Genomic DNA, 23,688 nt, shown 5'->3' with positions numbered 1-23,688 from the left:
CAAATAAAACAACTTCACTCCAGTCTGCAAACACTGATCACATGGACAGCAAGTGAGCAGAGGCGTTTTTCTCTCTTCTCACTTCTACTGAGATGAAAGTGAAAAAGGCGGACAAGTGAACTTGCAGAAATGCATTTGGGCTGGCAACAAACCGGTTTACTGGGCTTCAGGGCTTGAAGAGGAAGAGGAGGCGGTTACAGTCAGGCAAAGGTTCTTTGTGAAATGACTCTCTTCGTGTTTACCACCTGTGGGGATCTTACACACTTTTCAATTACTGTATTATGGTTGCAAATTTTGTTGGCACTAATTCATTTCTTTTGTTCAGGACCTTTGTGAGCGCTAACTCGCAATAAATTATTGGGGGGCAAACAGTTCTGCTTTCATCCTACATAAATAATGACATAGTGGTAATAGGTCTACCTTAGTTATTTAGTTTAGTCGGAGATTGAAAATAGATATTTAGTTTAGTCGGAGATTGAAGATAGAGAAGTCATTTCAATTTGTCACTTGGTTTCCTGATCTTATCATAAAGCGCCCCCTGCTGGATAAGGAAAAAAACTTTCCAACGAACAGTTTTTAAAATGATGTTTTACTCTGGTATATTATTGTCATATTTATTGTTATAAAACAACGCCTCCATGCTTGTAACACTACAAGACCCTGATAATAAAAAAGCAAGAAAAAATCCGATTGTGGCCTCTGCTTAAAATTAAGCAGCCATCACACTCTCAATAATACTCCACAATTTGACTTATCACTTCTTTAGATGCATAGTCATTTTACATGAACAGCAATCACAGACCTATCAAGCATGTTGGACTCTTTTCCCCCCCAATGCTTCTCATCCTTATTATTTACTTGCCACGAGACAAAACATTGATTTAAAGTGTTTTTTTTTTAAATCATGAAAACATGTCATCCCTCTATGAGCAAATATGTATTAATTGTAGTGCTGAAACTGGTTCGACCTGGATTTAAACAGTAAATAAAATCTGATGGGATTACTTTTAAATGTAAGACATGAAATGAATCCAAATGCAAGCATTTGGGGGGTGGGGGCGCCTAAATGCAGAATATATTGATTAGTTATTTAAAGGAAACAACATTAATGAGTAGATTTTATTTATTTATTTATTTATTTATTTAATGTTTTATTTTTTTATGCAGCCTTTCTACTACTCCACACTCCAGTCCAGTAGTTGGCAGTATTGCATTAAAAAAACCTTCATTTAAAATTTACAAGGAGAGCATAAACTAAACTAATCAAATAGGACAGAAAAAAATACCATTCAACCAAGTACAATGTCCATATAAAAAAAAAAATCACCTAAAAAAAGGGGGAATAAAATTCAAGCAGGAATGTGAAGTTAATTATATTACATTATATCGAAATGTACAATACAAATGTTTCCTTTACAAGGTGTAAACGAATTGTAGTCAGACGTCATTTCATCATATTTTGAAATCAAAATAATCCTCACAAATCAAATGAGAACAAACCAATGCTTTTCAATGAGTTTCCGTTCACCCATTTGACCGCCATTTTGACTTGTGACGTAAGCACGAAAGGTAATAAGTCATTGATAATGTGGTAGTTTCCAGTACTGACTTTGATGCAGTCGGAACAAGCGCGACTCATTGACTGTCTGGGTCTTCACGGTTGTCTGTCTGTACAGCACAGTGCAGCATGTGTCCTTTCATCACCCAGCATGGAAAGTGCCTTTCGGTCGCAGTCAGCAAGAATAAGAGCACCTACTTCCTGTGACCCCGAACAGGACAAACGGTCGAGAATGGATGCGTATTATTAACCTCTGATGGATGGATATATTTCCTCAACTGGCTATTCCAGCCGTCATAAACGGCGATACTTTAATCTTGATCAGAAACGCAATTAATATTGAAAAGAATGATGGTGTCGAGATGCTCTATGTGATCATGAGTGGCAAAATGACATGTCTGCAAGCTTGTTTCCACACTGACACACACCAAGCAGTGAAAATGTTTGAGGTTGGCATCAGATCATCATAAGCATTTTGCAGGCTGCGTGAATAAAGAGCAAAAGCGGGAGATGATGGGAAATATACTGAGTCTGTCAGAGTGGATGTCAGGTCACCACCGTGTGGTGCGCTCCATTCATCTTGGCAGATAGCAATTTATATGTCAAGTTAACCTTCCTGCGCTGAATTGGCTCTGATGTCTTTGCTGGGGCTGTAATACGCCACTGACTATGCTGCAGTGAAATTATACAATTAGAGGGCAGGATAATAGTTGGCTTTTCATGCCATTATGTCAGTCACATTTTACAGCTCAGGCCATGATCTGTAGAGAGCTTCCACGGCATCAGAGGGATCACATTGTTCAGAGGTATCAGTCAGGACAAGAGTACATATCATTTCCAAAGGCATTAAATATAGACAGTCATCATTAACTCGAGAAAACGTGGCCCAAAAGTGACATTACCAAGAACTGGATGTGACCTCCAATATTGATGAAAAGATGAGAAGAAAACTGGTCATACTAATGGTGGAATTTTTTTTGCGATGATTTCTTTTGGTCTCATTTCTAAAATTACAAAAACTTAGAATTTCATCGGGAGTCTTTCTCTCTCATTTTCTAAATCTTCATCATCTTTTCACACTGAGCAAAGCAAAGGCTAAATGACTCTTACGTACACGGTGATTTATAAATAACTACTTTTTTAATTATAATTTGATAAAACACAATTTTAATGTTGGAATAGCACAACAACATAATCCATCCATCCATCCATCCATCCATTTTCTTTACTGCTTGTCCTCACAAGGGCCGCGGGGGTTGCTGGAGCCTATCCCAGCTGGCTTCGGGCAGTAGGCGGGGTACACCCTGAACTGGTTGCCATTCAATTGCAGGGCACACAGAGACGAACAATCATACTCACAATCACACTTATGGACAATTTGGAGCGTCCAATCAACCTGCCATGCATGTTTTTGGAATGTGGGAGGAAACCGGAGTACCCGGAGAAAACCCACGCAAGCACGGGGAGAACATGCAAACTTAACAACATAATTATTATTTTTTTTTTTTTTATTGTTCTTGGATGTCACTTCATTTGTTTTTTTGTATTTTAAGTCTTCTTTGCGCGTCACTGAATGAGCTACGATTAGAGAGCGTGATTAATCAAAATTTTCAACAAAGAACCGGGTGAACCTGTTCAGTTTCTCACTGAGCTGTTCCAATTAAATGAGAAACACCTGTTTAAATTTATTTTTTAAATTTTTACTTATTTGTAATCATCATTCCTCCCTTTTTTCATCTACAGAACATTTGTTAAAACGAAATCAAAATGAACAATCGACTGCCACGCTTGAAATGACAGTACACGCACATCCACAAATGGAACGCTAGGTGGCGGTAATGCGACACTTGACCAAAAAAACACCACACAGAGGAAGCTTGCTGTGACGTCACATCTGGGTTTATGGCTAAACTGGAAAGTCAACATTTTAAGAGTTTTTCTTTTTGCTTTTGTTTCGTTTGGCGTTTTGGACGTTTGGCGTTAAATGGCGACTGAAGGGTTACCATGAAACTTCGATTGCAGAATGACAGGTAAGTGGGAGCACTCGGAGTTACTCAAGTGGCCCGACAAAAAACATCTGCGAGCTAATGCTAACTACATACCTCTGTCGTAACTCTGTAATCTAACGCAAGATATTTTTTTCCCAACTGAATTAAATTAATGAAGGGATAGTAATTTATTATGCGTCTTGTTAGCCTCTGTTTAAAAGATGATTTATGGTGCCTGAAATACAAATAAGTGCTCAGTTTCAATTAGCGCGATTATGTGTGACTAATCTCTTGTGTTATAACATGGCTGCTTTAAAACGTCCAACGTTCTGTTGCAATGCATTTTATAATAATTTTACCAACAAATATTTACCAGGTGTATTAATAGCATGACTGTGACATAGTTGTAAAAATACCCCAATAATAAAAAATTATAGAACACAAAATTTGAAATTATTTTCCACTTTAAAAGAGCATATAAAAGGCAATGTGTGTCCAAGAGAGAACCATGCTGTTTAACAGGAAGTTGTTCGCTCAACTTTTAATAAATTGAGCTAGTTGACACCATTCAGTCAAAGTTAAGAATGTTTTTCTTTTTTGCCCAGTAGAGCTGTGAAAGTGAGTGAACCTCCTACTGTCATGCAGCCTAATTCTAGCCAGGAGGACACTCATGCAAGAAATGGTCTGTCCCTTACTCTGCAAGCAGAACATCCCACCCGGACGGCGCTCCCTGGTGCTACGGGCGCCGCCCATCCCGACAACATTGACGTCCGCGTACCCATGAGCGGCGGCGCGGCGGGCGACTCCAGCGGAGCCACCTCTGCCAGGAGGTCCAGAGTCAACCCTCACGGTCACTCCCATTCCCACGGGCATGCTCGCGGGCAGCGACATTCTGCTTCCGATGCCGACCCGACAGACGCCGGAGACCCGGATTCAGGAGAGCCCAGTACCTCGCTTTCGGAGCTACGCTGCCTGTTTCGCTGGCTCCAAAAGAGTCTTCCTTTTCTTGTCATATTGAGCGCTAAACTGGTCATCCAGCATGCGCTAGGTGAGTGGAAACGGACTGGCAGTTTTAAGTTGCAGGTCCTAGTCCAATTTAATCCAATTAGGGTTGCAAAGGGGTGTAAAATTCTCTGTACATTTCCATGGGCATTAAAGCGGCAGGGCCATATTTACTTTCTTTAAAATTATCTGTCAATGTTTTTTTGGGGGGAAATTTTATGTATCAAAGCAAACGTAATATGTGGTATCAGTGACTTGTTAAGAATTGAGTACTCATACTGGTCTGAAAAAAAAGTGCTAATGCGTTTACACTGCACTCGCATTGGCAGATATCTAATTCGTATCTGGTTTGTATCCACGTTTGGATTTGAATCTGAATCCATCCGATCCCATGCGTTTTTGTGCCACTTGAGCCATTCTGTGTAAATGCTGCTATACCATAGACCAGCTGTTCGTATCTAAGCGGGTTATGTAACGGCTTCTCCTTCTTTTACAAGGACTCGCAGTCGGTGTTGGCCTCTTCACAACTTTCCTCTATGTGAATAAAAGCATCCAAACACAAGTGTTTCTTCAGGTAAGAGTTGGACCATTACAGTGAATTTTTTTTGTTTACTACCACGCCTGAACAAAGATACATCATTAAGAATAATTTGGGAAGCAACAAGGTCAAACTAAGTTGATGATCTTTCATGTATTGTGTCCCATCAGGATCGCCATGCAAAGCTGCATTGTGCGTGGCTGCTGCTGCTGCTGGTCTCCTCCACCCTCCTGCTTTACTACACTTTTCTCCCTCAGACACTTTACAACTGGTAATGTCATCTTGGGCTGCATGAGTAATGAATGCTGATGTTAAAAGCATGATCAGCGACTGTTACACACGTGTTGCTGTACATATTTTAATCATGTCCTATGTGGCATTGTCCACCCCCAGCCTCGTGTTCCTCAGTCCAACTATTGAGCCACTGGGATTCTGGGAGGTCCTGTGGGCAGTGGGCATCACTAACTTCATCATTAAATTCCTCTTTATGGGGATCAAGTGCCTTCTCCTGCTGCTGCCTGCTTCACTGGTCAACTACAGAGCACAGGTGAGAGGAATTGACTGCTTTGAAATGGAAGAAAGAGTTAGGATGCTGCAACTCTAAAACTATAGAGCACTTACAAAAATAAAACACAGCTGTTTTCTTAAGATGGAAACCAGAGGCAACAGATACAATGAAAACAGCAGAGGCCCGAGAATTAAACCCTGTGGAACACCATATGTTACGTTATACAGTATGTGAATTCATATTGCACATATTTGTCCGATCACTTTCTTTTTGTGCTCGACATTGTATTAACTCATTCACTCCCAGCCATTTTCACTGAAGCAACCCCCTTCGCTCCCGGTTGTTTTACTGGATTTTGACTGATTTTGCAAGGTCCACAGAATATTCTGTTCTATTGCTATGAAAACATGGAATCTACCAAAGAAAATATTAGAGTCTCTTCTTTTAATAAGGAAAAAAGTATATTTGTATATGTTTCTGTTTTGCACCAATTAGAATATAGCTAAGTTTTATCATTATTCACAAATTTATTCAGAATTGTGAGTAATTGAGTTTTTTTTACAACATGGTCCTGGATGATATCTTCGCTTCCGTTGAAGTTGTGTAATAACTACCATTTCTTCAACCGTTCTTTGTAGTTGAGAGGCTGCATCAAAGCGTTCTGTATGCTTTAGCATAAATTAAAAAAAAAATCACATTAAAACGTATAAATACGTCTTTGGGACACTTAAAACATTTAAAATTGGAGCAAATTAGATAAGAAATCACACAACGTAGCATCTAGGGGTGCACCGATCGATTGGCTGGCCGATTTAACGGCCCCGATTTCTCTAGTTTTGAAGGATCGGTGATCAGCAGATCCCTTAAATATAAACCGATCTTTTCCACCGATCTCGGCTCCCTCCTCAGAGGTCTGAAAAAGTCGACCACTGTCCTCTTCTGCTGAGATGACTATTAAGCTTTTTATTTTTATTTCAGAGAACTACTTAATATGCAGTTAAAACAAAGCGTTTCACCGATGTTGTTCAATGTTTTCCAATAAAATAAGATTGGAACTCTGAAGGTGTATGCTGGTTGTTATGAAAAAAATCGGGATTGGCAGGTCAGACTTTTTAAAAGGTCTGTGATCGGCCAGAAAATTGTGATCGGTGCACCCCTAATAGCATCTGAGCGCACCAAATTCCCTTGCAACACAGATAGACCAAATAATGTAGCGTGACTAACGAACTTGTTTGTGCGCAGGGCCGCTGGCTGCTGCTGAGCGAGGAGCTGGCTCAGGTCTACCAGGGCTTGGCGCCCGCGCCTCTCTGGTTCTTCTACCTGGTCACCTACCAGGAAGCCGACGGCGCCCCGGCGCTCACTCTGGGCATTTTGCTGGCTCTGCTCTACCTCATACTGAAGGTTTGTATCTTCTCAACTCAAATGACTACTGGATAGCTATCTTCTTCTCAAAACAGATTCTTCTTCATTTCTCTTTCAGATATTGGGATTATACGGGCAGTGGACGTCTCTACTGAAAACTGTGAAGATCCTTCTTAAGAGCGAGGTTAGTTGAACGATTCAGCCTACATCCCAAAAGGCTGCTTGTACTGAAATGGAGTGTTTTTGTTACCTTTTAGCATACAGGGACAGCAGCCACGAGGAGTCAGTGCATGGAGGCCGGAGACGTTTGTCCCATCTGTCAGGGAGAATACAGGGAGCCTCAAGCTCTCATCTGTCAGGTAAAATATTCAACATTTATTAAAATAATATGATATTATAATTACATTTGTAACGTGTTTTTTTTTTTTACGACACATACATAAAAAATTAACCAAAATATTTAAGTCATTTCTGAATAATTTTTTTACTTGCGACCACTCAAAATGTTCAGTGGTAGTTTTTATTTGTTTGTTTTTGATGCCCTATATGGACAATAAAAGTAATATTGTTCTAAGAGCACAACTAATTATCATCTGTGTGTGTGTTTGTGTCGAAGCATATGTCAGCTCAACCAAAAATGATAATTAGCTCTGTAGCGCTATCTGGTGTATTATGGCTTTTATGACACTAAAGTAAAAAAAAATAAATACGTTTAGTTCAGTGGTTGGGAACCCTGGTCCTCGAGAGCCACTGTCCTGCCTGTTTTCCATGTCTCCCTCCATCAACACACCTGATTGATAAACAAGATCGTTATCAGGCTTCTACAGAACTAGCTGATCAGTTGAGTCAGCTGTGTTTGAGGAGAGAGACATGGAAAACAGGCAGGACAGTGGCTCTCGAGGACCAGGGTTCCCTATCCCTGGTTTAGTTGATGCCCCAGTGAAGGGATAAATTGGGTAATCGCAGGAAATGCACTATTAACACATCAGGTGTACAGTGCATCAAATAAACATGAAAAATTATGATTTATAATGAGAGTCAATGGGCCAAAACATGGACATTTTTACTCATATGTACAATAAAAATTCGTTTCCCACATTAATAACTTTGAAATTTTGGACGGTGCCATTTTGAACGTCAACATGTTTTGGACAATTGGGTGCAATTTTAACTCACTCAGTGATCCCCCCCATATGCTTTATATTTGATATTAATAATAAAAAGCCAAAAATTGGACACTTTCCTTACAGTAGATTGGATAGTTACAGCCCTACACGGATTGTGTGTCTGACTGCGCACTGTGTGTCTCTGACGGCGCAGCACATCTTCTGCGACGAGTGCATCGCTCTGTGGTTCAACCGGGAGAAGAGCTGCCCCCTGTGCCGCACCGTGATCACAGAAAAGGTGTACAAGTGGAGGGATGGAGCCACATCGCCGCACCTGCAGATTTACTGATCACACACATTTGAATGTGACATTGTTTGATTGTCAGACAACACTGGTTCATTCATTTTCTGAGGCCACTCATTGTCATTAAATTCAAGTGATAGTTTTCCTATGTTCATATCCTCGCGTATATTCCAGGTTTTCTTTTCTCTTTGTCTTTATGCGTTTCTTCACAGGCCTGCATGTTGCTCTTCCAAATTATTCTTCTACTGTAAATACAAGAAAATATTTTTCAACAATTTACTGGATTTCGGGTTTCCACAATGTGTAAGTAAGGTCTTTATCCAGCTCTGCATTTGATCTTTTCATGTCAGTTGGAAGTAAGCAGATGTGCATGTAACTCTGGCCTAGAGTAATGGCTAGAGATGCGTGTTTCGTCTTGAAGGGTTAAAGTTGATTTGGGACATTGCTGGCAAATTGCACACTGCAATGGCTTTGAAAGAGATTATACAAAGTCTCACAGCAGCCTGTATCAGGCCATGATAATGGACAGTCAACAGGCAAGCTGGTGCTATCGGTCGCTATTTTTCGAGGTCGTATACAAAAATGGATGCAGCTCAGCTGACAAGATTTTACACAAGTTATTGGAATATTTTTACAGAGGCAATGTAGCTTATTTGTAAAAACACCAAAGAATTGGGAAAATATATATTTTATGTAATGAAATAAATCCACTGTTGTCCATTTCACTCCATGAGTTATCCCAATAAAATTTTGCATTTGAGCATGTTGCGTGTGTTTCATGAACTCCTGCATGTTAAAATTCCAGCAGTAACTGGGTGTGTCTTTGTAACCTTCAAATGCCCATCCATCTTCTTAACCGCTTGTCCTCACAAGGGTCGAGGGGGTGCTGGAGCCTATCCCAGCTGGCATTGGTCAGTAGGCGGGGTACACTCTGAACTGGTTACCAGCCAATCGCATGCCTTCAAATGTGGTAACATCAAAATTATTTAACATAACTTTATGTAGCTTCATTTGATGCTGTAAAACAATGTGCACTGAGCCCAATTAACTTTTTATTTTTAACAATCTTACGCATCATATATATATCCAACCTTGAGTATGCTGCCCTTTGCTTCAAGGAAAGCAAAAAGTTTCAGTCAAGAACAGTTCCATGAAAAACAAAATGTAAAAAAAAATACAGTGCCTCACAAAGTTAATTTCTGGAAAATAATATTTACTCAAGCTGCATTTGTGCTTGCTGTTTGACCTGTTTTGTTTGGATTAAAAAAAAAACTGCAAGTATGTATGTCAACTTTTCCTTCCAAATCACTGCAATCCTGTCTAAATAAGACTAGAAATTAAATAGCTATATAGCTTGCATAGTAAAATACTTAAAATGAATATGCAAAGAAATTCACAGTTGATGCTTTAACACTGATGGAAGGAAACCAAATGAACACTGATCCAACTTTTGACCCTATAGGAAAAGTTTGATTTGGTTTGCTGAAACATATTTTGGTCCCCATGTTTAGGTGGGAAATTATTTGAGCAATTTAATAAAAAAATAAAAAGGCTTTAGAGTGTAAGGGTTTAGAGTATTCATGTTACTGGTTAACAGTCAATGTGACCAAAAAGAACATTTACCAGTCACACTCAGTAAAAAACAAAAAAACTGAACTGTGTGACTTTTTCACTACATGTTGACTGTGAATAGCAAACAAGTTGGTTTGTAGAAGAAGAGCACCGTAAAAACAAAACAGCCAATAAGCAAAAATGTTAATTCTCACCAAAAGCACAGAAGAAGATTTTGGAGCGAGGTCAAGAGACGGAAGTGCTGGTGATGACACAGTGATGGCGAATTCGTTCTCCGAGCGAGCGGAAAAGCGGCATCGCAGGTTCACCCGGAGGTGTTCGGGTTGTTTGGAATTCATCGGGTAGACTCGCCGACACTCGACGGCCGCCTGATGGGAACTGGCGCCGAGGCTTCCGACGTGCCGCTGCTGGTGTCTGTTTGCTCCATTATGGACATCTCCATGGCTTTTTCCGGACCGGGTCCCTGCTGCCAACAGTTGCCCAGTGCGAAATTCACCGGGCTGCGACGGGGGAAACGAGACGCTGTTATTTTGGAACATTAGAATGAACTAATTGGCAAGGGTGGGGAAAAAAATGCAGAAATTAAGCAAAAAAAAAAGTGATTTTGGTGGAAAACATGCAATTTATTCCTTAACCGCCTCCTTTCAAAAGCCAGAAAAAAAACACAAATTTGTCGTCACCTCACAGGCGCGCTAGAGCTTCCGGGGAACATGCGAGGCGAGTGGACCTTTGGATCGAGCCAGAACGTCTCCTTGACGCTTTCCGGCGCGGACGGAGCCACGTATGTGAAACAGCCAGTCAGCTAAATGCCAGAAATGTGGCCCAACAGTGAGCAAAGCTTCCAGGAAGAGGACTCCTGAGCTGAACCAGACGGGACCAATTAAACGCTTCTGGTAAAACAAACTTGTTGAGAAAGAAATGAAAAAACATGTACACAGGTTGCCCGGTTGTATGGTATGTTTGAGAGCAGATGAGAGGCACACATTTGCCCCTTAAAACTTTTCTAAATGTTCTCAAATGGAATTTACAATGTTAAATTTTCAAATTAGGGGTGTGAGGCGATTAAAATTTTTAATCGTAATTAATCGCATGACTTCAATATTTAACTTATGATTAATCGCAAATTTTAAATCTGTTCTAAATGCACACTAAAGTATTTTTTTCCTAAGTTTACATACTCTTGTTAACAAAGTGAAAAAAATATTTAAGTAATAGAAATATGGCTGCATCTCTTCGTCATTGATACAGGATTTTCATAATAATTCATAAAATTGAGTTAAAATGAAAAAGATGTACTGTACTGTACTGTACTGTAAAAAGTGTGGTATTGATTTGTGTTGAGGTCATTTTTCTGCCACTAGATAGCATAATTGCATTTGTAAGACATTGGTGACAGCTAAGTGCATTTTTTCTTTTCATATTAAGAGCTTTCTAATCTTTAACATGAAGTAACTTGTGAATTTTTTTTTAAATTGTAAAATACAACCTGACCCCAATTTACACAAATATATGAATTATTATTAAATGTATTACTGCTAAATGTTGACGCGGTCGTGTCTGCTGCATTGCAACTGGAATTCCCCCAGTACAGGCTTTCCAAGTAAGGGGCGGTCATTAATTTAAAAAATGAGTGGCGTTAAAGGAACTTTATATTAACTCGAAATTAACACAAATTTTAATACCCCTAGTGCAAGTACAGTTTTACTCTACTATCCTAAAAAAATTACACTTAGTGACATTATGATAAACTGATGTATACTTTAACATAATCGGACAAGTCGAATTCAAACTGTGAGACCCCATGACACATTTCCACATCATTTGAAGCAAATACGACAACGGTAATGCGGCAAAACAAAGACGTACCCGGAAGACTTGACGGACACTCCTGCTGAGCATGGTGTCGTCCAGGCTGTCCACCGCAGGCAGGCTGGTGAACCTGGAGTCAAATTGACTGATGTCATCGGTCCATTGCTGCCAAAAGAAGTGTCTCGGTCGAGCTGATTGTTTTGGGTTAGGGTCAGGGGGCGCGGCGCTATATGCCGGATGAACCCACCAGGAAAGCTTTGAATGGAAGTTCCACTCGGCATGCTGGGAGCTCTTCCCAGTTGGTGTGGTGGAAGAAAGTGTGGGCCTGGGGGGGTCACAACAACGTCCCGTTTGTATGTGGCAGATTTGACTATTTCTTTAAAAGATGACTTCATCCATAGATAATTCAAATGTATTAACGGCAAGGTCATGGTTTTGTCTCTGTTTCAGTCAGTGAAGCACAATTTCTTTGCTAAACCTCTCCCATTTCATTGGTCCATTTCTGTGGTTAGTTTAGCGACCGAATTGTCCTACTTGACTGCTTGTTTTAAGCAATGCAGCTCAGGGTTCACTTACTTTTGCACCTACATGAATTGACCAAAAACTCTTTTTTAATTAAGTTTGGACTACACAATTGATAAAAATAAAAAAAAGAACAATGCATTGAATTGATAAACCTACACCTGTTATTTCATATCAAATGTAATGGTTCAGATTGAACAACAAAATCAGGTTGAAACAGTTGGAAAGTCCAAATTGCTCAAGAGGTTCACAAACTTTTGAGCAGCACTGTATATACAGTATATCTAAATATAAATATGATTATATATAGAATATTATTATATGTGATTTATTATAATAATAAATAAATGAATAAAAACAAAAATAATAAAAATAAGAAATAAAAAGACCGTTCAAAGTCAGTTATTTGTGGCCAACAAACTGTAGCTTCCCTCTCTCTCCAGTAGCATAAAAAGTTCCCCACCTGCAGTCAGTCACAATAAGAAAAGAAAGTGCATTAACACTGAAATGTCATGAAAAGTGGATTGCGTTACAATGCTCACCGCTGAGATACTCCATAACTAGGTACAACTTTCCTCCTGTCTGGAAGGCAAATTCAAGAGCCACTATAAAAGGATGCTTGACTTCTGCCTGGATGTTTCTCTCGGCTTTGGTGTGCGCTATTGCAAACAATCATGGCCTGACAAAAAGATGAAAAAAAAAATCACAGGAGGGCAATGCATTATTAGTATCCTGGCGATACCTTTAACCCTGTTAGAATTGTGTCAAGTCTCCGCTTCAGTGACAGTGCTGGAATCAGACACCCAGCGTGAGAGCCAGGGCGAAGCCTCATTAAGCCAATAAACACATCATTATCCAAAACCTCAAGCTTCTGGGAAGGGAGCAAGTCAGGCAATCGTTTAGTGTCAGCTGAAGCTAAGAGGCCAAGCGGAGCATAAAAGCCACTATATGAGGTTTCATGAAGGGAGAGAAAAAAAAAGCCTGCTGCCATTACTTTGGGTGGTCTGTTTCTCGCATGTGGCTTCACCAGTGAATGCACCCGTCTGTCACCGAGATAGAAAAAGGACACATTGTGGCATACAACACTATACATGATTACACGGCTTTGGGCTTTAACTGTTATGTATTTAAGGGAGCTAATTCTCCACAAATGAGGGCTGCTCGTGGTTCCTCAGATAATGCTACCACTTTAAGGCTGCTCTTCTTAGGATGTACACAAGGGGGCAGTAGTGCTCATGATGGCTTAGTCATAGGACAGGTACATCACATCAAAGCAAAATGAGAACCAAAAAAAGATTCATAACGCACCTTTTTCAAAACTTTCATAGCATATATCTCTCCAGAGGTGGAACCTGTTACCTTCCGGACCTGAAAAACCTAACAATATATTTTAAACAAAATAAAACAGATCAGCTAATTGACCAAAAGGATTAACGCCACAAGGGTTTCACTTCTTCTTTGGCTTTTGGTCTGTTTTTTTGTGACACCACCACAGAAGAGTATCCGTGACAACAACGGGGAAACAAGACAATAATGACCATTTTACTAATTTTACAATTAAATATCAATGACAATTATGTGACAGAGCAATTACATAATTACAGTTTTCCATTTAATACACCAATAGATGATGGAATTGTTCTACTATACCGTGGTTAACTTCTCTAAACGTAAACATTAGTAATTGTTACAAGCTCTTTGGCAAACATTTTCTCAAAATGTCCTTGCAAATCCCCTCAAAATATTAATAATTGCCCTTAGATGCCAAAAAACAATTTTCTCTTACACAAGACTGTGGCCTGACTAAATAAAGAGCTTTTCCCTCCCTTGGCACAAAGTTCCTTGGCCCCAAGGATGTCTCAAAACAATTCAAAATTTTTGTATTAAAGACGGCTTTGACCTGAGCACAAAAAAACAGTGAAAAGGTGAAATTCTCAATGAATAACAGAGTATAGATGTCCCCCAAAAACCTGCCAATTTGTCACCAATTTGTGAATTCACAAAGCCAATATGTTGCATAATTTAATGAGATCTAGCACAAGAGCTTTACTTGATTTTCAGTTTTGATAGACAACATCAAAACAGTATCAATTTAACAATCTGTTAATTATTGCAGGTGTAGAAATGTACGGCATTATACTGAGAGATATGTCTAATACTCTGTCTTTCTCATATACTCAAATGAGGTCACTTTTGTGACCAGTCAGTGAATGACCAATGGTATTGAGGAGTGAGGCACAATTTCCATTGCCTTAATGAACGCCGCCCTTTCCCAGAACCTTCAGCAACTCAAAGCTCTCAGGTCCGATCTGTTCGGATCCCTTGTTCACGCTGTTCTCGGAAATTTCAAACTTCTCACATTTGTCTATGTTACTAGTAAAAAAACAAAACAAAATAATAATCATAAAGAAATTAAGAACAAATTACATCCATCCATCCATCCATTTTCTTGGCCGCTTTTCCTCACTAGGGTCGCGGGGGTGCTGGAGCCTATCCCAGCTGGCTTCGGGCAGTAGGCGGGGTACACCCTGAACTGGTTGCCAGCCAATAGAACAAATTACATTGCTGCAGAAATACCACTGAATGTTAGAATGAGTTGTACATTGCGTTAGGATTCAACCACTGGCATTCGTTGTGGTAGACAGTGCTCTACGTTGTTATTGCCTAATGGCCATTACACGCTGACGTGAACACATTTTCCCAAATCGCGATTTTTGCTCCTATCAAATAACTTTTAAATACAAACCCATAAACCCTAAACATCTACGCAAAAATGCTAAATTGAAAAGATTTAATCATCCAGCTTGAGGTATTTTCTTTTGCACCAGTTGATACTCACAAATCAAAGTTAAAGAATTGGTCCATGTATTCACCGATCTGGACCTGAAAGCAAAGCAAACAGTAAACCTGTCAGATGTGAACATTTAAAAGGCATTGTTAGTTATCATGTGACTCTTCATGTTAGGATGAAAACCGGCAAACATGCTTCGGGCTTAGCTGAGCACCATTTGCTTTTGTGTGTATACAGTAATGGGTTAAAATAGCGGATTGTTAAACTGGTCACAGTGATAATGATTATGATGATGTGCCAAAAGACTACTTCATTTTTGTCAAATGTACACTAAGTTTAACTTGACAGGACCCTAACAGTCCTCACATAGATACAGGAATACATGTACGGCATATTTTAAACTGTAACTACTTTTACACACAGATGGAATGGATGAATTAGTCTTTTTTTGTTTTGTGAAATACTTTGTCTTGCTTTTTCGCATGAAAGAGCTATATTAATAAAGTTTTGATTTGATATTATGTTGTTGTCATAATAATTAAACTGTAACTACTACTTTTTAAACTAATTATGCTAGCTACAGTAGAGATTAGGTCTACAAAATTTTGCTAAAAACTGGTTAAAAACTATTAGCATCCAAGCTAAGTACTGTAAATACCCCGTCGTCCAGTTCGTCGTCCGACACATTCTCATCAGGTGGGTCCAAATGTCAAAGACCCTCCGCCATGGCCTCACAGAGGTTGGCCCGGTGTTTACACAGAAAACACAAGCCCATTCCCCCGGCTCATGGGTCAACCATTTAACAGCTACGGCCAGCCGGCTACAACATACAAGGCGCGAATCTCGAGTCCAGCGACCCAAAACACAACAACGCCTCTCGCGTGGACTACCAGCACTGCTCGGCCCGGCTCGGTCTTTCCCGGTAGAGGTCGGCAATGTTCGGTACCTTCAGACAACGCTCGGCAAAACTCGGTCACTTGAAGTCGAAGCTGTCTATTCGGACAGTGTAAATTTGGCACAAAAAAAAAAAAAAAAAAAAACACACATTCCCGACACTGCCGAATTAACGGCTAAGTTCTCATGTAACTTGAATCAAATTTGATATTTATTACAGGCACTCCTGCACAAACCCAGGCGTAACCAGAAGATGGCAGCAAAAAACCTCTTTGAACAATAAATAAATTTCATAAATGACACGCCCCCTCCCTTGTCTTCTTATTTTCCAAACTACAGTATGAACTAAAGTTACTATAAGGGATATTTTTTTTTTAATGTCAAAGTTAACGTTTGGAGTGGAACTATTTTCAAAAACAAAAATAAGTCATACAAAAATTTGAAGTTTCAGAACAAATACAAATGGCATTTAAAAAAAATGTGGGGGGAAGGGGGGGATCAGTTTTCAGCAGCGTTCCAGTCAGACTAGATTTTTTAAAAAATGTTGCTTGTTTTTATTGTAATGTATTTGTTTTTCTTGTATTAACTGTAAAATGTGGTTTTAATATGTGAAGCAGTTTGTGCGCCATCTGTGAAAAGTACTGTACAAATAAAATGTACTTACAAATGCAAATCTCATCATGTGTATTGTTCTCAACAATTAGCTAAAGGTTTCTTCATGAAGACAAGGGATGTTCTTGAGGCACAGTCCTGGACCTGGCCCATATAAAAGTGCCTTGACAGTTGTCGACTTGATGGTGTCGAATAAATGTAATCATCTCTGCCCATGAGTCAGCAGGACATCTCAGCAGTCGCTCAATCCAAAACACCGGAGTTGAAATCTCCAGCGGTGCTTTAGTTTCAGAGCTCGGAGTCTTGTCATTACTTTTTTTTTTGTTCTCAGCATGTGTGAGAATGGAGCCTTCTTTTCTATTTAATGACTCATTTTATATAATTAACTCCTAATCAAAATCTGGTGGCCCAGGGGTGTTTTCTTTTTCATGTTTACAAAAGGAACATACAGTACTTAGTGTTAGAAGTTCCACAGCTCTGTTGTGGGTTGCCTTGAGGTATGGAGTTCATCCATCACTTAACTCTTTCAAGGCTTGTATGTGTCCGCCTCTTTGCAATCTGTTTAAATAAATGGGAGGAACAAAGAGCAGAGCTGTCAGCATTTCCCTCAGACAAAAGCAAAACTCATGTGCTGCATTTGATTTTTATTTGTTTATTTATTTTTTGCAACAACTCTCCCCTCTTGTTGGATGCCACTGGAGAACATTTGTGAGGTTTATAAGAGCAGAGCAGGCCTGGCTGATGGCTTTTTCCATTGTTGCTTTGTACAGCGAGGACAAAAATAAATAATGCCAACCACAAAGTTTTCTTACTAAGTTTAAAGTATTCTGCCAACCACAAAGTTTTCTTACCAAGTTTAAAGTATTCAGTTGTCCAAAATGTCATAGTACGTAAGTTGAATTATGAGTCAGTGATGTATGTTGAGCAGAGGTGGCAAATCCAGGTCCATAAAGTAAAAACCCTGCCACAGTTTGGCTTTAGCCATTGATGCTAGCTTGCTAGCTCCCTAGAAGGTACACGAGGACTATGGGAGCTAGCTAGCTAGCTAGCACCCGGGGCTAAAGGCAAACAGTGGCAGGGTTTATTTTACTTTCTGGACCTGGATTTGCCACCTCTGGTGTCGAGGTTCATGGCTGGGGTGAAGCACTGACATTATAGCACACTATGGTATGTTTTTATTGTCAAGTTGCAATGTGTGAAACATACTAATAAACAACATTTAATTCTCAAAGGCCCACAGTCTCAAAAACGTGACATCAGGGGCGGTTCTAGGGGTGGTGGCAGGGGGCCAGTTGTGCCCTTGTGCCAAAAGCAACGCTGCACAGTCAATAGACTGGTATGAGTCTTTCAGTTTTGTATAGCAATGGTCCAGAATGGTGCCTTACTAAATTTTGGTGAATTGAAGTGTATTGTCTAAAAACATCATAATAGAAAAGTGAGGAGATACAGAAGCATAGAACAATATTGACATTGCTGCTCTAATACAGCTGTCCTAAAAAAAAGTATTAAAAAAAAATACTATAAAAATATTTATTAATATTAGAGAGAGACATATGGTTTATTTTGAAAATTACATGCATCTGATTGTGCGTCTTACAAATCGACGATATGATAGTAAAAAAGTAAGCCCACAAGCTGTTAAAAACAAAAGAATTCCTCCTCAAAAAATGTCCACCTTTCTTAGTAACACTTCACCTTGTGTGCCGCAGGAGAATCCAGGTAATGTGGGACCATGTGGACACAATGAGGCCTAGGCAGATGCATGGATTGGACACACAGACAAATGAGCCATCAGTCCTGTGTCAAAGGTTCTGGGAAAGAACCGTATGACTCACCTTCACCCTCCTTGTGACTACACAAGGCTTTGTTTCCGCTTCCAAATTGAGGGCAGGGCTTTTTAGTCCAGGTTCGAACCTTGTTCTTTCGACTGTGATGCAGACGTGCTCATCAGTGCCTCAACTGCATTTCATTAATTGGAACTTTTTTGTTATGATCATTATTAATTGACACTTTTTTTGAGAATTTAAGCAATGGCAGTTCTAGTTTAATTTTACGGTGGGGGGGTTGTTTAGGGAGCCACTTGGCTGTTTACTGTTCATGTTCCCTCTCATGTTAGTGAATTTGCCTACGCAGCTATACACTGTAAAATGGGGAGTAGTTTTAGTTGGAAAAAAAATTGTAAATTGTTTTCACTCAGAAATTCAGTAAATTTTACAATGAGAGTTCTGAGTACATTTTATTAGTTTATAAAAAAAAAAAAAAGAAGTTACGTAAGCATTGAGGAATGAACTCATGACCTTCAGCTAGGGGGACAGCCATGCTACCACCTGAGTCATGCCACACTTTTTGCCACTAATACTGCATTGCTGGTTGTGTCCAAAATGAGACCAAAAAACGACTAGGTTTTTTTCAATTAAATATTACTCACTTATTTAAAAAAATAAAATAAAATTTACAGTGTAGGAGCGGACATTCCTTGCATTAGCGAGGCTGCGATGCACATGGCCAAGGCATATTTGTGCAATGGCATCATGCCATGACGCATGGACTGTAAAAGTGTGTGCTTATTGCTTCCTGATCTTAAAGCTCGGATTGGATGAGAGTCCACACGGGTAAAATAGGTCAAAGTCAAGGTGTGTGTCAGGTGCACAGATCGTTTGAACTGCTTTACGCCCACTCTGCTGCCTCTTTGTTCGCTGATCTTACTAGTTTTCAGGTCCCGTGTGTTCAGGACACACCTGAGTGACGCAGGTTCCCTGGCAAAACTCCTGAAAAAACAAAGGCCGAAGAAGAGATCAAGAAGCAACGTGAAGCTTGACGCGGGCCTTCTTTTCAGCTTGTTATGACGCAGAGGCGCGCACACCTTTTGTGTTTCTCTAACGATATAATCCACACAGAACGCGGGCAGGATGTTTAAACATTCATATTAAAGTATTCATAATAAGTCAAGTGACAAACAACACACAATAAATGAGAGCATTTTTTGAGTCACGGCACATACTTAACATGAGAACAAGCTCACAGAAATACAAATATCATTTTTGATTTGACAGTCACAGAGGTATTTATTTGACCAAAAGTTATTTACAATTAGTTTGTATCAATGTACAACTGCGCTTCAAATATTTTTATATTTAAGTGACTGCATGTGAAAGATATTATACATATCAGTGAAAATAATAATAATGCAGCTAACGAGGTGCAGAAAATTTTAAATCACAACTTGAGTGTCAGAGGTCATTATGACTTCATTATAAACTCACAATCAACAAAAAATGTAAACAATACATTTTTTTGCTGAATTTGTGCTTTATTAAGATGCGGTGGGATGCAAACACTCACACATCACATTCTTTTCCTCAATAAATGTTTGTACCGTAAACTTTTGGCATAATAATTTTTTTCCTGAATTTTCCCTCAAGAGGAGAACTCAAACAAACACAAATGGTAAGATTATAGTTTGGAAATCCAATATTGACTTCCTAGTATTATGGAGAAACTTGAACGCTTGAGGCGAGGAGTGTGTGTCATTGTGAGTAGAGTCAAATATTCATATTTGCATATGCTAATGAGGGACAGTCAATATGGATAACATGAAGTCAGACTGCTTGATAAACACATTTTTGTAGATTGTTTTTTAAAAAAAAAAAGGTACAACTTCTAAGTAAGACAAAGAAAAAAGTTGGGTGAATATGAATAGTTCATTTAAACACTGTGACGGGATAATGTAATAATGTGACTTGTTATGAGGTCACAGGATATTTTAGCATCCCTCAGACTGTGAGGCTCCGAGAGCACATGGGGAGAGTGGGTCAGTGTGCCAGGGATTAAAAGCAAGTCACATTCAAATTGGCATCCCGTGAATGTGCGAATAAGTGAAAACATGTTACGTCTTGGTCTGTGTTTGTCCACTCTTTCCCGCCTGTGGTGCTCTCTGTGTGGTTGGTGAGCCACATTCATGACCAATTAAAAAATATAAAGAAAATTAGTTTAAATATCCTGTAATGAAATATGCTGGTTAGGATTGTTTCCAAATAATTGATCACAAATATGTATTGAATCTAAATGTTGTCTGTTTATGGTGTATCAAAATGAGTTGTGTCTTATTTACATGCAGTAAAGGGAAGTATAAAAGGTTTTGCTTGTGATCCAAAATGGAGATGATGTCAGTGCGGAGAGAGCAAATCAGTAATGTGATAAGTGCTTGAATGTGAAACATTAGATGTGACTATCTGAGTGGTGATGGATCCTCCTCATCCTCTCTTGGCCGACATGTGAGATTCTTGAGAGGCTTCAGGGTCAACGTCTGTGTGGTCAACGCTTGAATTGAAATCACCAAGACGATTTATTTGTTCTTTTTTTAAGCAAGCTTTATTTGAAGTGAAAAAAACAATACAGCAATAATTCACATACAGACAGTAGTGCAATATAAGGCATTTACACAATATAAAAGGATTTCGAGGATAAAATGTGGACACATTTATAAGGGCCAAGGGAGGGTCATCTCATCTGAAAAGAAAATCCAGAGACTTTTATGGCCCCCCAAAAGTTTGATCCATTTGTTCTGCTTTCAAATAAATCAACAGACTGTCTTTTCTCTTTTCTCCAAAACGTAACAGTTGTCCCAATAGAATGAGAAAAAAAAACATTTAGCAAGAGTGGAGGACAGGGAAGTGTAAAAGGGAAGAGAGTGTACTATACTGACGGCTGCTGTCACAATAGCATGTGTTGCAATGAGGTGTCCGCTGTCTGGATTCTCTGGAAATTCAAGAGGACACCCACACATAACTGACGTAAGTTCATCCACGCTGATAGTGCAGTTCCACATTTTAACCCATCTCAGACGTCAGCGTGGAGGAACAAACAAATACTAAAGCATCTCTCAGATGCTAGACGGACGGTTGGGATAAAGGGAAGTATCACGGCAGCGCACGCACCCACCCTGAAATGGGAACTGATGCTAGCTGAGACAAAGAGAGGAGGAGGAGGAGGAGGAGGAGGACAAAACAGGATGCTGGTCAGATGAAAGAGCCCGGAACGTCAGACAGCCTACAGACTGTTGTCGCCTTGTAATCTTAACAGCCAACACCAGTCTGATAAGCTATGTGACAGGCCAGGAGTTGTGACCAGCCAGCCCGCGCCGATGAGCACGAGGACGCCGGACAGAACAAAAGCCTTAATAATCCCACTTACCGTGACAGGGAGACGGCAATGCCGGGAAGCGAGCGGGAGCCGAGCGCAGGCTTCAGCCCGCCCAACAGTACCTCTCTGTTTCGAATCTACTCGAGTGATTCGTCTCTTGGCTCTGCGACTGAAGGCAGTGCAACGGGTTCATTCGAGGGTTCAGCTGAGGTAACGGCACAGACGCTTTTCACTGTGCACTCGCTTGAGTCTCTCTCTCTCTCTCTCTCTCTCTCTCTTCTTCCTCCTCCTCCTTCCCTCTCTCGCTTGTGCCGGCTAGAGCGCCTGCTGCGCTCAGTCCGGCGTAGCGTGGCGGCGCTACACAATTACAAGCTAACCGGAGACACACACACACACACACACACACACGCACACACACACACACACACACACACACAAAAAGACATTTTATATAAACGCCTACAATGAGTTTGTAGTCATCACGCGAGGTTAAAGGTTACAAAAGAGAAGCCCTTAGCTGGCTGCTAGATTCAACACTATTAAAAGATCAAATGGAGAGCGCATGCAACAACAGACGTGGATGTGATTCAATACATGCTTGCATCTGGTGGCTGACTCATGCTCCCTTCCCGCAGGCGGAACAATAAGGACAGACAAAAGGGCCGTGTTTTATCGTTTGGCCTCGGAAGGTAGCGAGATGAGCGCCAGAAGAAAGACGCCAAACAATAACGTTGTCACGGCAGCTGACGCTTCACGCAGGCTTATTTAACCACCGCGAAAATGGCTAGGCTAACCGGAAAAATGACACAAGTCCAATGAATGACTTCAACAACATATTAGCTTAAACGCACTCACACAGACGAGCGCCAAAGTGTTCGGAACTTGTGAGTTGATCCTCCAGCCAGGTGAGCGCAAGCGTCGTCCGGAGGGGCTCGTGCTCTAAGCCGGCGAGGGATCCGGCTCCATGTGCAGGACAGATAGAGATCAGGGGGTAATAAAACACGTCGCAACCCCCACCGTCCTCCCTCCGAACGCCCCTGCTGACCCCAGCCTGCGAGTAAAATTGCCGCGTCGCTCTCCTGTAACTGCGGCGGGCTCCAATTACAGGAAAAAAGGAACATTGTTCTTGAAAGTCCTTAATCTGTCTTTATGCAACTTAAAGTCTCATTCCACATGAGCCCGTAGGAGGGGGGGAAGAAAAAAGAAATGGAAATCTTGTTCTCAATGAATCACTCGCGACAAAAAAGTGAGAGAAAAAAATTGCGTTGGACAAGACATGGCTACAGCTACAACTGTCTCTTTTTGTTCCAGACAGGGAGGTTTTGATGGATTGTCACTAGTGGAGGGGTGTGGAGGGAGGAGGGGGGGGCAGTGCTGGCTGCCCCCGCCCAGGTCTACAGCCAGTGCTGAGTTCAGGCGGGGCACAGAGTGCAAGTGCATATGTGAGACACACAGGGGAGTGACCACACTCACGCACACACACTCACATGCTCCCAATTGGTAAGATGGACCATGAGTCAGCACGCTACAGCCCGTACACTTCGATACTGAGCGGAGCCAGACCCCCGCCGTGGCCCCTCGCCATCAACACACGGACAATGCAAGAAGTTCTAAGGCGGGTTTTCGAACCCTCGCCTCCTGTTAACAGGTCAAAGCTCCGCTGTAGTAGCGTACCCATTGAGCTACAGAGGACTTAAGCAAGCCCCCTCTAATCTAGCTGACAACTAAACAAACACAAATGATAACATTTGAACTGTCAACTGACAATGAAGGAGAAGAAGAAGAAAGGAGCGAAGTGGAAGGGGAGTTGCGTGGAAGAGGCAAAAGTGAGGGGGCAACATTCCTTCCTCGGTGCGCACATGTGAATGAATAGAGGCAGTGAGCTGGGTTTTTTGGGGGGTGAGGTGGGGAGGGAGGGAGAGGGGAGCGTTTGGGGGGGGTAGAGGCCCCTGTACTTACAGTTGGGATCCCCTCTCCGCT

The 23,688-nt window shown here is 40.7% G+C and overlaps 1 protein-coding gene and 2 long non-coding RNA genes across 13 annotated transcripts in view; 1 reads left to right on the top strand and 2 right to left on the bottom strand.

The window, feature by feature from the left end:
- Positions 1–3,398: 3,398 nt before the first annotated feature.
- Positions 3,399–9,126, top strand: rnft1 (ring finger protein, transmembrane 1). 5 transcript variants are annotated; one of them, XM_077546328.1, is made up of 10 exons: positions 3,421–3,588; positions 4,152–4,164; positions 4,250–4,594; positions 5,046–5,122; positions 5,257–5,357; positions 5,480–5,633; positions 6,837–6,995; positions 7,075–7,140; positions 7,214–7,315; positions 8,277–9,126. In XM_077546328.1, the coding sequence occupies exons 3-10, from the start codon at positions 4,327–4,329 to the stop codon at positions 8,409–8,411; spliced, it is 1,062 nt and encodes a 353-aa protein (XP_077402454.1). In that variant the 5' UTR covers positions 3,421–3,588; positions 4,152–4,164; positions 4,250–4,326; the 3' UTR covers positions 8,412–9,126. The 5 variants fall into 5 exon arrangements, with proteins under 5 accessions (XP_077402450.1, XP_077402451.1, XP_077402452.1 ...); XM_077546324.1 differs by having other exon boundaries at positions 3,399–3,588; positions 4,152–4,594; XM_077546325.1 differs by having other exon boundaries at positions 3,400–3,588; positions 4,155–4,594.
- On the bottom strand, positions 5,431–7,649 carry LOC144036060 (uncharacterized). The gene is made up of 3 exons (XR_013288572.1): positions 7,207–7,649; positions 5,708–5,791; positions 5,431–5,620 (listed from the first exon to the last, which is right to left on the bottom strand). It is a non-coding gene; the product is annotated as an uncharacterized LOC144036060 (long non-coding RNA).
- The window catches only part of LOC144036059 (uncharacterized), a 72,811-nt gene continuing 57,002 nt past the window's right edge, over positions 7,880–23,688 (bottom strand). The window contains exons 1-11 of one of the 7 annotated variants that reach the window (XR_013288570.1): positions 15,719–15,935; positions 15,109–15,152; positions 13,578–13,646; positions 12,812–12,948; positions 12,659–12,732; positions 11,995–12,072; positions 11,805–11,912; positions 10,619–10,799; positions 10,133–10,438; positions 9,197–9,325; positions 7,880–8,407 (exon numbers count right to left, since the gene is read on the bottom strand). This is a non-coding gene — a long non-coding RNA (uncharacterized LOC144036059). Of the gene's footprint in view, positions 8,408–9,196; positions 9,326–10,132; positions 10,439–10,618; positions 10,800–11,804; positions 11,913–11,994; positions 12,733–12,757; positions 12,949–13,577; positions 13,647–15,108; positions 15,153–15,718; positions 15,936–23,688 lie in introns of those variants that run through there. The other 6 variants (XR_013288567.1, XR_013288568.1, XR_013288571.1 and 3 more) reach the window with 6 other exon arrangements.

This window comes from Vanacampus margaritifer, chromosome 16 (assembly GCF_051991255.1).
Source record: "Vanacampus margaritifer isolate UIUO_Vmar chromosome 16, RoL_Vmar_1.0, whole genome shotgun sequence".
In the NCBI taxonomy this organism is placed as follows: Eukaryota; Metazoa; Chordata; class Actinopteri; order Syngnathiformes; family Syngnathidae; genus Vanacampus; species Vanacampus margaritifer.
The sequence above is the reverse complement of the archived record's forward strand: the minus strand, read 5'-3'. Positions and strand labels throughout refer to the sequence as shown.